The sequence below is a fragment of the Scophthalmus maximus genome, chromosome 10, assembly GCF_022379125.1.
Source record: "Scophthalmus maximus strain ysfricsl-2021 chromosome 10, ASM2237912v1, whole genome shotgun sequence".
NCBI lineage: Eukaryota > Metazoa > Chordata > Actinopteri > Pleuronectiformes > Scophthalmidae > Scophthalmus > Scophthalmus maximus.
The window spans coordinates 20425632-20438075 of NC_061524.1; the positions used below are offsets into that span (position 1 = coordinate 20425632).

The following is a 12444-nucleotide window of genomic DNA, read 5'->3' on the forward strand; positions in this document are numbered from 1 at the left end:
TGGGCTGCAGCTGAAAGTCAAAACATCACAAGTGGTTTCGTCACTGTTCTGATGATTCCAGTTTCTGCCTTTCATGACCGGAGATACTTAACGTTATATGATTGACCACGATTAAAAAAGATATTTTTGATTAATACACGTAGATAAAAAGCCAGAGTGATTCTCGCTTATCCTCAATACGCACATGGACAGTAGGGGGCAGTTTAAGAGCAGATACTCACGACTGTCTCGACGTCATGGAATTTTGGGGCTGTGGCGCCCTCTAGTGGAACACTCCAGTCACATGATGCATCTGGTCGTCCACACCAACATTTTCTTTTGTCACGAACGTATCGTTACCATTTGGTGGTCGTAGTGTAACAATGACTGATTGTAATGACTGATTCGAGTCCATTATATTGATAAAGACACACACCAACACCACAATTAAACAACACATCTATAAGTGAAAGGAAAAATGACGTTGACGTTGCAAATCGTAGCCAAAAAACCTGGGAATGTTTATTTTTCTAAACGACATTTAGGCAGTTTTGTTCAAAAAGGTACAATTTTAATCAGTAAGTAAATTAGTCAGCACAGTTAACTTTTGGATTTGAAGGTGTAAAATAATATTAGACAGAGCAAAAAACAACAACAAAAAAAGAATCAGTTAAAATATGTATTAATCAAAAATAACTTCATCTCATTAGAAACGCGAACAAATCTTAATCCAGAAATAAAAAATGTAATTGAAAAGCAAAAGATCAGATTTGGACAAATGTATTTTTTTTAATAAAATAAAAAATTAAAATAAAATAAAAATTGTTCAGATGTTCAAACCACTGCTTCATTTTGACCTGCAAAACAGTTTTTTTGTTTGTCTGTTCGGCTTAATTCATTCAAAAGCGACTGGAGCGAAAGAAACTTCTGATTCACTGATGAAGACAAACTCTCACAGAGGAAAAATACATGTTAGATTTGACTCTAGATGAATCACTAGACGTATAAATCGACCACTTGTTAAAAAAAAAAATTGTCCTTTTCTAAAATTGATTTGTTTTGCTTTTTTAAATAATCACTACTATGCTTTGGACTCGACCAGAAAGCATTTTTAAAATGAAAAGATGAGAACTGTTGAGTTAATCTGAAAAAAACTATACACAAGTCACACATTAATAATAATAGTGAAAAAAAAAATCATTTATAAAACAGCTTCGTATAAAAAGAAACTCTGACGTGAAACTGATGATGAAGAAGAAGCTGCGGCCGTTTTTTTCCCTTTGCAGCGACTCACGTCGACGTCATTCTTCAGATCTTCATGTGATGAGCTGCGAGAAAACGTTTACGACGTGACGTCACAGCGATACATATTCATATCTATACTTTATTACGGTTGTACTTTATAGTACATGTATATGTAGTTTTGTCATGTGCATTTATTTAAACAGTATTTTTTGTCTCAAAAATCCTCAAATTTTTTGAGGTCGGGAGAAAAACTAAAATTTTGTTTATGATCAAATAAAACTAAGAAAACTAAATAATATTTACATTTTGGACATTTTTCATAGCCCCATTGTACTGGAGGTAGAAACTGTCTGTGATGACTAATCACTTCGACATTGACAGAATTTAAAAGCAACAATTGTTGACAGATGTTAAAATCAATAACTGGATGTCGGCACAAGTGGGATTTTTTGGACATAAATTTCAACATCTCAGAGCGAATCGGCCGATAAGCTTCACTATATTTCGTCGTCTACATCCATCTCCGTGTACAGTGAGGAGGTGATGATGATAAGTGAGTGACTTCGGACACAACCACCGTCTTGACTGATGTTAGCTTAGCATTTTTACTGGCATTAGCAACACTCAGCAACTGGCTGCGTCTAAAAAAATTAAAACATTCTAAATATGCTGAAATTCAGGAGTGTGTGTGTGAGTGTGTGTGTGTGTGTGTGGACACTCACAGACTTGACGGTCTGCTTGATGAAGTCCTTCTTGCTGGTCAGGTCGTGGTCTGGGAACGTGTCAAATACCTGAAAGTAGTTTTTTTTTAATCATTAATTCATTATATTTTTTTACGACATACAGAGAATGAGATGATGACATCATCACCACGCGTCTCACCCGCTGGCAGATCTGCTTCATGGTCATCTCCTCCAGGTCAGCCTCCTTCAGCAGACTCTGCACCGTCTCCTTCAGCTGCTCGTCACTCGGCGACTTCTTGATCATCTTGATGAGCGGCTCGTCGTCGTCCGAACTGTCGTCTGCTGCGCGACAATATGACACGTGGCAGGAAGGAGTGAGGAGGAGGCGGCTCCAGCTCGTTCACGCAAACTCAGACATGAGACACAACCTGCAGATAAACCTCATCCCAGAAGACACGTCTTTACATTAAACATGTTGAAATGAACTATGCCTGTAGTCGCCTGTAGTCGTCCGTAGTAACCTGTAGTAACCTGTAGTAACCTGTAGTGCTCCGTCGTAACCTGTAGTCGCCCGTAGTTACCTGTTGTGGTCGTTAGTTACTTGTTGTGGTCTTTAATTACCTGTTGTGTTCGTTAGTTACTTGTTGTGGTCTTTAATTACCTGTTGTGGTCGTTAGTTACCTGTTGTGGTCGTTAGTTACTTGTTGTGGTCTTTAATTACCTGTTGTGGTCGTTAGTTACCTGTTGTGGTCGTTAGTTACTTGTTGTGGTCTTTAATTACCTGTTGTGGTCGTTAGTTACTTGTTGTAGCCCGTAGTTGCACGTAGTTGCCCATAGTCGCCCATAGTAACCTGTAGTAGCCCGTAGTCGCCCATAGTCGCCCATAGTAACCTGTAGTAGCCCGTAGTCGCCCATAGTCGCCCATAGTAACCTGTAGTAGCCCGTAGTCGCCCATAGTAACCTGTAGTAGCCCGTAGTCGCCCATAGTAACCTGTAGTAGCCCGTAGTTGCCTGTAGTCGCCCATAGTAACCTGTAGTAGCCCGTAGTTGCCCGTAGTCGCCCATAGTAACCTGTAGTAGCCCGTAGTTGCCTGTAGTCGCCCATAGTAACCTGTAGTAGCCCGTAGTCGCCCATAGTAACCTGTAGTAGCCCGTAGCTGCCCGTAGTCGCCCATAGTAACCTGTAGTAGCCCGTAGCTGCCTATGCAGCTCTTATTAGCGTCTCCTCACCTGTGTTGGAGTTGTTTTTCCTGTTGCTGCTGCTGTCGGCCTTCTTCGTTTTAGCCGCCGGTTTGGTCGGAGCCGATTTCTTCTTTTTGGGCTGTTGAAAGAAAACAACAACCCTGAAACATCAGCTCAACATCATCATGTCTGAGATGATAAAACTTTACCAATCATAGAAAAATCTTTTCAAACTGAAATAATCTCCAGGGAGAAAAGTCACTGCAGTGAAAGACGTCAAGCCAGAGCAGCGAAAATCTAATTCATATTGAAATTTTTCAAGCAACAGTTGTTTAAATATGTGCTTAACATAATTACGGCAAAATTCAAGTAAAGTAAATAAAATGTAGAATAATTCAAATTATTGTAAAATAACATGAAAAGGCCAAACGCATTTTCCTGCATTAGTTATTAGCAGCAGATAAATGAATGTTTACCTTCTCGTCAGCTTCACTGTCGACGTCCGACTCGTCTGAAGCGTCCTTCTTCGCTCTCTTCTTCTTCGGAGGAGGAGGACCTGTCTTCCTCGCTGGCGTCCTCGGCCTTTTCATCGGCGCTGGTTTCTTGGACGCCGTCTTCCCTCGGCCCGACTTGGATTTCGGAGACTGACACAAAATGTTTGCACATTAAAAAAGCTGAGATGTAAATGAGTGGGGACATATTTTTGAGGCCTTCAAATGAGATATTCAGTTTGATGTCGCAGAAACTATTTAATTATACAAAGAAATATATTAAATGTTTGGTACTTTTGCTGGAAAATGTATTTAAGTCAATCAACTGACCAATTTATCTTCTAATGGTTCCAGCTCCAGTTGGTTTGTTGGTTAATTCACCAGAAAATCTCACCTCATCATCTTCCACCTCCTCCTCCTCCTCCTCCTCCTCGTCTGCTGACTCCTCCTCCTCCGACTTGTCCGACTGGTCCTCTTCCTTCTCCGACGGCTTGTCCTCAGTGTCCGATCCCTCGGCCTCGGCCGACGCCCCCGCCTTCTCATCTTCCTCATCCTCGTCGCTGCTCGAGTCCATGACGATGGCTTTGGACTTGCTTCCAGTCTTTGACTTCTTGGGACTGGACGACGAGCTGCTGGGTTTGGATTTGCTCGCTTTCTTGGTCTTCGCCTTTGAGTCGTCGTCGCCTGAGAGTTTCTTCTTTGATTTCCTCTTCTTCTTCACGGGGACACGCTGACGAGGGACAAAGCAAGACGCCTCAGTGTTTTTTACACTGAAAGTGACGAGAATCATAAACTTGCCTGTAGCTACCTGTAACCACCTTTAGTTACCTGTAATCACCTGTAACCACCTTTGACCACCTGTAGATACCTGTAAATACCTGTAGTTACCTATAGCTACCTGTAACCACCTGTAGCTACCTGTAACCACCTATAGTTACCTGTAACCACCTGTAGTTACCTGTAACCACATGTAGATACCGGTAGTTACCTGTAGCTACCTGTAACCACCTGTAGCTACCTGTAACCGCCTGTAGTTACCTGTAACCGCCTGTAGTTACCTGTAACCGCCTGTAGTTACCTGTAACCGCCTGTAGATACCTGTAACCGCCTGTAGATACCTGTAACCGCCTGTAGATACCTGTAACCGCCTGTAGATACCTGTAACCGCCTGTAGTTACCTGTAACCGCCTGTAGATACCTGTAACCACCTGTAGATACCTGTAACCACCTGTAGTTACCTGTAACCACCTGTAGATACCTGTAACCACCTGTAGATACCTGTAACCACCTGTAGATACCTGTAGTTACTTGTAACCACCTGTAGATACCTGTAACCACCTGTAGGTAACTGTAGCCACCAGTTGTTGCCTGTAGCTGCCTGTAGTTAGTTTCCAGTAGCCACCTAAAACTACCGGTTGTTACCTGTAGTCGCCTATAGCTACCTGTAGTTAGTTATCGGTAGCTACCTGTAGTTGGTTACCTGTAGTTGCCTGTAGTAACTTGCAGTTATATATAGTCACCTGTAGTTTGCCTGTAGCTACCTGAAGTTACCTGTAACCACCTTCAAAACTTCAAAAAGGTCCAATTACATAAAATTTAACTTATTTATTAAAACTTTAACACTGACTTTAAAAAGGATTTTAGCATGTGAATAATCACACAAATAATTTGAAATTGAAGGGAAAAAAACGACTACACCACGATACAGTGAGAATAAATTAGAGCCAGACTGATATGGATTTTTTTGGGGTCAATACCAATATTAGGGAGTAAAAAAAAATGTAGATACCGATATTTCAGCTAATAAATACATATTAACAATTTGTCAACGATTCCTCGGATTTAACTGAGGTTTGATATTTTACAGTTTTGCCATTACCTTTATTATAAATAAAAAGAAAAAACAAATATATACAACTTAAAGGAAACAAACCAATTTTTTTATGGAGAATTTTACCAAAGATTTACATATTTTCTGCATTTTGTAATCTGCAAAAAGTTTCACATGTGCAAGCAAAAATGCAGACACACGATGTCTGCGAATTCTATACATCTGCCGACAGATATATTGTACAGTTAAACACTGGATCACACGCGCTCACCTTCCCGCTGTTCTTTGGTGCGATGAGGAAAGTCAGGATCCGGTCGACCAGATCAGAGTGAGTTCCTTTCTTCTCCAGATCCAAAACGCCGCAGACGACTTTCAGTTTGGAGTTGGTGAAATTTGAATTTCTGCATCAAAAGAGCAAAAATAATTTAAAAAAATTGCTGTGCGTATTGTTCACCATGTCTACAGTGAGGAGACGTGTTTCTACGCAGAAACTTACTTGAGGAGTTTTTCCCGTTTCTTGTTGTACTGTTCACTGTCGGCATCGAAGGGAAAACCGTTGAACAGACGCAGGTTCTTCTTCATCATGGCCATCTGTTCACAGAGCAAAGTGATTATCAAACAAAACACAAAAAAATGGGAACGCAAATGCCCCACGGTACGGAAGAGTATAAGGGGCCAGGCGTTAAAAAAAAAGAGAGGAGGAGTTGTTTTTTTTTTATCTAGCATTTTGAGAATAAATGTGTGATTGACATTTTTGCCAGGTCCAGGGAACCGGTGTTCACGCGGCCTACGACACCCACGTTCTCTTCTCTGATTGGGTCTCATCACACTTCCGGTCAGGAACAGTTCTTCCTCTTCGTCATCCCTGCTCCGACTTTTTTTCACCATTGCTGTTCCTCCTTCAGAGGAGTTACTAAGCAACCAACTGCAGAGGGAGACGATCTACTTCCTGTTTACACCACGTGACCAGTGTATGTAGACGTATGGACGTAGCCTGAGTCGAGTCTGGAGGGATTGTTCTCACCTTTCCTGGTCTGTCGAACAAGATGGCGTGAAGAGGCTTCAGGTCGGCCGGCTTCATCTTGGTGATCTGGAAGCTGGTGCGTGGAATCTCTCCTAATTTATCTCCGCTGCCTGAAGAAAAAAGACGCACATAAAGTTTTTAATCAGCAAATGTCCAGTTAGCTCATCTTTAAAAAAATAAAAAGAACTATTATATCCATAATTTGTGTCTGTCATACTCTAATATTTACCATCTCCGATCTTGAGCTTCTCCATTTGCTTGGGAGCCTGGAAGTCGAGCCTCTCCACCGTCTTCTTCGCCCGTTTGCCCTCAATGATTTCACCTGCAGCTGCGACCAAAGAGAGCGAGGAGGATTAAAGGAAATTGAATCACCATAAATCTCAGTGTCAGGTGGATATTTCAAACCGTCCCTGTCCCTTTACCAGGCACTTTGCTGCGGCCTTTGCTCGGACTGGACTGGTCGTCCCGCTGGTCCGCCTCCACCTCCTCCTCGGACACCGCGGAGCTGTCCATCGCTTCCTCCGCCACCTCGCTCATGTCTGCGCTTGCCTCGGCGTCAATGTGTCCTGAGAGCAGAGACGTGGACACGTGTGATGTCACAAATTTGGATTTAACCTGCATGTGAATCATCCGCAGGTTCTCTTGTACTTTCCCCGTTGTCTTACATTCGGACCATAAATACAAGTTCATCTCCTCTGAGCAGTCTGTAGTCTGTAGGATATATCTTTCAAACAGATCCAAGCAGAGCTGTAACAGTTAAATCGATTATTAATCTACTACTAAATTAATCGCCAACTATTTTGATAATCGTTTAATCCGTTCGAGTACATTCCGTTCATAATTCTCTGATTTCAGCTTCTTAACCGTGAATATGTTCTGGTTTCTTTGCTCCTCTGTGACAGTGATCTGAAGACCTTTGGGGTGGACCAATCAGAACATCATCCTGGGCTACTGGGAAACACGATCGACTCGTTGTCTGGAGCAAACAACAAATCGATTAATCGACAAAATAATCGATAATGAAACTAATCGTTGGTTGCAGCCTCAGATCCAAGATCACTTTCACATTTGCTATGATCCAGGTGTTTCCCAGGAGGAACGTCCGGCTCGGTGTCCGTCGTCCCGAAGAGTTTCAGTCGTCGGCTCCTTCACACCGACGTCGCTGCCGATTGGCGCGCAGCGGCGACTCCGCGTCAGGTCAGGTCAGCCCGCCACCGGGCGCCGGACAAGAAAAACAGAAAAACAACTTTCACATCCGCCGACATCTGTGCCGCCGCGGTGTCTTGCCTGACTGTTCACCCGGCGGCGACTGCTCGCTGGCGGGTAAAGTTCGAGCAGCGCTGACCGGCGGAGCACGGAGCTCCGGGCAGCTAGCTCCGGGCAGCTAGCCGCGAGCTGCTAGCGCTGACGTTAGCTGCGGCGACGTCACTGACCGACCCGCGGGAAAAGAGAGAAGCAGCCGCCGAAGAGCGTTTTACAACCGGAGGGAACTCCCGCTCACGCGTCTCCACGCAGCCGGAGTCCGAGCGGCTGACGTGAGCGGACCGAAGAAGTTTACCTCGTCACGAGCCTGCGGGCCGCGTCTCATCTGTCGGCTCAGTCTTGTTTTTGATTTCATGATGGCGGTTTTCTCCGGGGGGGCGGGGATTAGACGGGCGGCTACTCCACTTGATTGGACCGACGACCGATGACGCTTCCTCTTCTTCTTCGTGTTGCTTCTGGAGGATCGAAGCGCGTTAACGTTGCACTGCTGCCCCCTTCTGTCTTTACTGTGAACATGGCAGCCTTGTGGAAAAGGCTAATATTATAATGATTATAATAATAAAAGACTGAAATAATAATAATGATAATAATAATAATACTATAATAATAACAAAAAACTGAAATAATGATAATGAGATTAATAATAAAAGACTGAACTAATAATAATAATGAAATACTGAACTAATAATAATAATAATTACAAAAGAACTGAACTAATAATCATAATTATAGTGGAAGACTGAACTAATAATAATAATAATAATAACAAAAGACTGAATTACTAATCATGATAATAATAAAAGACTGAACTAATAATAATAATAATAATAAAAGACTGAAAAAATGCATAACACAAGTAAAATTCCTTCATTAATTTATTTTATTTCCAGGAAATTAATGTGTTTCATCATATGTTTACATGTGAAATCTTAATATTAATCTGTAACATGACTGGTAACTATAGCTGTAAAATAAACGACGTGCAGTAAAAAGTACATTTCCCTCTGACATGTGGAGGAGTAGAAGTATAAAATAACCTGAAATGTATACACTCAAGTACGTAAAGTCACATGACTCACAGGGTCATAACCCCGGTTTATGTTCCTGAAACAAATAGAAACTTCATCGCTGTGCTGGAGCTGTTTTCCAGCTGTGAGCTGAAAAAAACCCACATACTATATGTTTATAGTATAACATGTTGTGTATCTGAATAAAATTAATTCAATACAACCAGCAAAAACAATGCGCTTGTAATTGTCCAGATGCCAAAATCTTTAAAAGTGGTTTGCAGTTTGACAAGAAGACGATTATTTTTCATGTGCAGCATATATTTTCATTTATCATATGTGAGGTTCATATACTGACATTTCATACCTACTAGGAGGATAAAATTTGAAGCTCTGGGATGTGAATCAGTGTCTCTTTCAGACACATGGTGGGTAACGAGGCACCGGGGGCGTCGGGCACAATGTCCAGCTGACAGGCTGATGTTGTCTGGGCTTCCCTCAGGGGTCAGCAGCCTGAAGAAAACATCCCAACGTCTCCACGTCTCAGGAAAAGAAATAATCTGTGTTTGGTCATTTATTTCCATAAAAATAGATTTTCTCTAACTATCTTGACGACACACGGTGGAGCTGGTGGCGTGTGATATACAAGTGGAGCATCAATTTAATTTTAATAAAGTTGGATTCAGAAAAAGAAATGTTGTTGCCTAGCAGCAGGATCTCAAATCGAATGGAACCTATAGCGTGATATTTTTTTTAAAGTATGGAGGATGATTAATGCCACAAGAGCTTACAGAGCCAAAAAACAGAGATGTTGTCTGGAAAACTACAGACAACCAGGTTATTCCTTTAGAAGCTTCAGTGTGTAATACTTACTTATTTATAGAAATTGAATATATTGTCAATGACTCTGTGTTCATATATGTATCATCAACTTTGAATGAGTTACATATAGTTATATGAGGTGGACCCGACCTCCGTGTGAGTCTCATGATTGACAGCTGACACTGACGCCGGATCGGTCGAGGGCACACGCCACGATCCGACTCCAATGGACCTTAAAATCACAAGATGGCGGCGCGCATATCCTACATATTTCACGTTCATTTTTGTGCCATGGCAGGAAGTGGAGAGCGTCAACCATCTTTATTCACAGTTCATCATCTGCAATAACAAGAGCCTCTCACAGTGTGGCTTCTTTTTGAAATGTGGCATTAATCACCCTCCATACAACCCACCACTTTATTTTAAACCCGCAATCACACAGAGCAGAGATCGGAGGCTTCAGGAGCTGCTGCCTTCAGCCTCCTCTCCCTCTCTCTCTCTCTCTTAAAAAGGAAATATACAAACTTTAGGCTTTTATACTTTGTTTTTGTCATTGTACAACAATAAGCCAGAAGAAAAACGGATTTGCTTTGGATGTTACCTGTGAAAATGTGGAGTTTTGATCAAACAAAGATGCTGAAGATTATTTTCTTTTAAACCAGGTAAGATCTTGCAACAATCTACAATATGTGTATATATATATATATATATATATATATACACACATAATGTCTTACTGAAATACATATCAAAATATTTGTATAACTCAATGTAGAAAATATTGAATACATGTCAGATGATGAAGTCCAATAATAATCATAATCATTCATGTTTATTAGAAAGCAGCCGGATGACATTTGGTTTTATTTGGATTTTAAATGGTCTCGGAGAAAAAAGAAATTCTGAGAAATTCAACAATAAAAACATAAAATCATGAGAACTCTTTGGGAGTGATTCTGTCCAGACGAGAATTTATCGCATAGACGATTCAAGCTGTTTTGCCTCCATGTTTTCTTCCAGAAAAATACACATCTAAGTGTTTATATCAGTTTTCAGTTTACATTTGTAGATTTTAATCACTATACAATTTTTTTTTGAAAGGCTCTTACGTAAAATAATAAAAAATCTCATTTGTTGAGTCAGAAAGCTCTGCTTCAGTGTCACGTACGCAAACTAAACGTGTTTCATCTAAAGCCTGATTATAAAACGTGCTTAAAAACATGATGAAAAATTATATTTTTGAATGGCTGTTGACCAGTTTCTGATTCATGGAGAATCAAAAGCACATTGAAAAACCTTTGGCTTTAATTTGTCGAAAAAATTAAAGACGATTTTTGAACCTGGATTATTACATGTTCAGATTCATTGTCTGGAAAATTGCAATTATTTAAATTAAATAATGTAACACAAAGAAAATAATTTACTGTGAGTCTTTCAGTGATCCTATATGTTAAAGAGTTTGTGTGTCATTTGATGATATCGGAAACGTTTAGCATTGGATCGTTTAAGATTTAAATATCAAGAAATGACGTCAACACTTTCAAAACTTTAAGAAGTTGTTGTATACTAAGTAGCGATGATGTGAAGATGTACTGAAGAGAAGTCCGCCGACACCGTCTTGATTGTATATAAAGGTTTATTACAAAAAGACCAGTATCGATTCAAGCCCTGCAGAGCTTGGAGAGTGTCCGGCCAAAAGGACAACCCTCTCGACTCTTCCTGGGGGTTACCTTTATAGGCCCATCGTTGGCTTGACAAGGAACACCTGGTTTCGAATCAAGTTATGCTATATGAGACGTGTAACTTTCAAGGCCAAGTAAAGGAGTGGTAAGGGTCCTTGAAAGACCCCTTGCATAACATTCCAAAGGAAGAGAAGTAAGCCCATATTCCCCTCTGATTCCATATATGGACAAGAAGACACTACAAAGTACAACAGAGTCTATATTCATAACTCAATCCATGAATCCATGAATTTCCCCCTAAAAAATCCCTTTTTTCCAAATCCACGCCAACATTTAATGGATTCTTTCTTGGTCCATGTTCGACGAACGAACGATCCAACGTCTTCTGGAACATAAAATTGATAATCCCAGGTGGAAGTGCGCTGCAGCCACCCTGTGGTGGGCAGCGCTATTGCCGTGATTGGCAGCTTCCTCGAAGTCCGACAATGTGGTTTTTCATCTGGTCAAACTGAATTTATGCAAGAATTAACGGCATCATAAATTTGGATATTGCCCAAAAGCCGTCTCCGCTCAAATGGCCTCATGTTATATTCAGAGAGCGAGATGACAGCGAGAAACAGAGTGAAAGGGAATGAATGATCAAAGGAATAGTAGCATTAGATCTATTAATTAGGTAAAAAGCAGCGAAAATATTAAAAATGTGGCAGCAGCTACAAGGGGGACGTGGCCAGACGCTTCGTCTCTCTCGGTTCTACGTCTCGTCATTCCCTCGTTCCTCCTCCTCTCCTCTGAGAGTCTGTCTTTCTTTGCTCCCTCTGTTTTGTCTCTGTGACTCGTCGACGCTGCCTTTGCCGTCACAGACGAGGTCGCGTGAGGACGTTCTGGGAACTTAAAAACATCCCTGTTCCTTCTGCCAACGGCAGCGGCAGGACCACAAGTCCACGAAACAGACGACACCAACTCCTGGATCAGACTAAACACCTTTTGTCAGATTAGTCAATCGCAGATTTAGAGACAAAGCATGAGCTCCTGGGACTGACTGCAGCGCCGACGACAGATGTTTCTGTATAATTTGGGTTTTTCTGTATCATAAATTAATCAGCATCATAGCTGCGGGGGGCCCACAGAGACTGCTTATGCATAGGGCCCAGAATTTGGTTAATCTGGCGCCACCTACTGCTTATCTCATAGAACCTTAGCTTCCAATAGCAGTGGATGGAAACTGGTTTGATTTG

The 12444-nt window shown here is 41.4% G+C and overlaps 1 protein-coding gene across 5 annotated transcripts; it reads right to left on the reverse strand.

The window, feature by feature from the left end:
- Window positions 1-476: 476 nt before the first annotated feature.
- Window positions 477-8142, reverse strand: dek (DEK proto-oncogene). Of its 5 annotated transcripts, XM_047335034.1 has the most exons (13): window positions 7502-7986; window positions 7300-7411; window positions 6858-7001; window positions 6665-6763; window positions 6436-6545; window positions 5908-6002; window positions 5683-5812; window positions 3975-4310; window positions 3566-3733; window positions 3138-3228; window positions 2107-2249; window positions 1947-2015; window positions 477-1307 (listed from the first exon to the last, which is right to left on the reverse strand). In XM_047335034.1, exons 3-13 carry the CDS (start codon window positions 6970-6972, stop codon window positions 1296-1298), a joined length of 1368 nt encoding a protein of 455 aa, XP_047190990.1. In that variant the 5' UTR covers window positions 6973-7001; window positions 7300-7411; window positions 7502-7986; the 3' UTR covers window positions 477-1295. The 5 variants fall into 5 exon arrangements, with proteins under 5 accessions (XP_047190990.1, XP_047190992.1, XP_035463482.1 ...); XM_047335036.1 differs by lacking the exons at window positions 7300-7411; window positions 7502-7986 and adding an exon at window positions 7994-8142 and having other exon boundaries at window positions 2107-2246; XM_035607589.2 differs by lacking the exons at window positions 7300-7411; window positions 7502-7986 and adding an exon at window positions 7994-8142.
- Window positions 8143-12444: the final 4302 nt, after the last annotated feature.

Coding starts and splice junctions, on each gene's coding strand:
- dek (XM_035607589.2), bottom strand. CDS start 6,972: ATGAGCGAGGTGGCGGAGGAAGCGATGGACAGCTCCGCGGTGTCCGAG. Junction 6,546..6,664: donor GAAGCTCAAGATCGGAGATG/GTAAATATTAGA, acceptor TTTTTTCTTCAG/GCAGCGGAGATAAATTAGGA. Junction 4,311..5,682: donor CACCAAAGAACAGCGGGAAG/GTGAGCGCGTGT, acceptor GTCCCTCGTCAG/CGTGTCCCCGTGAAGAAGAA.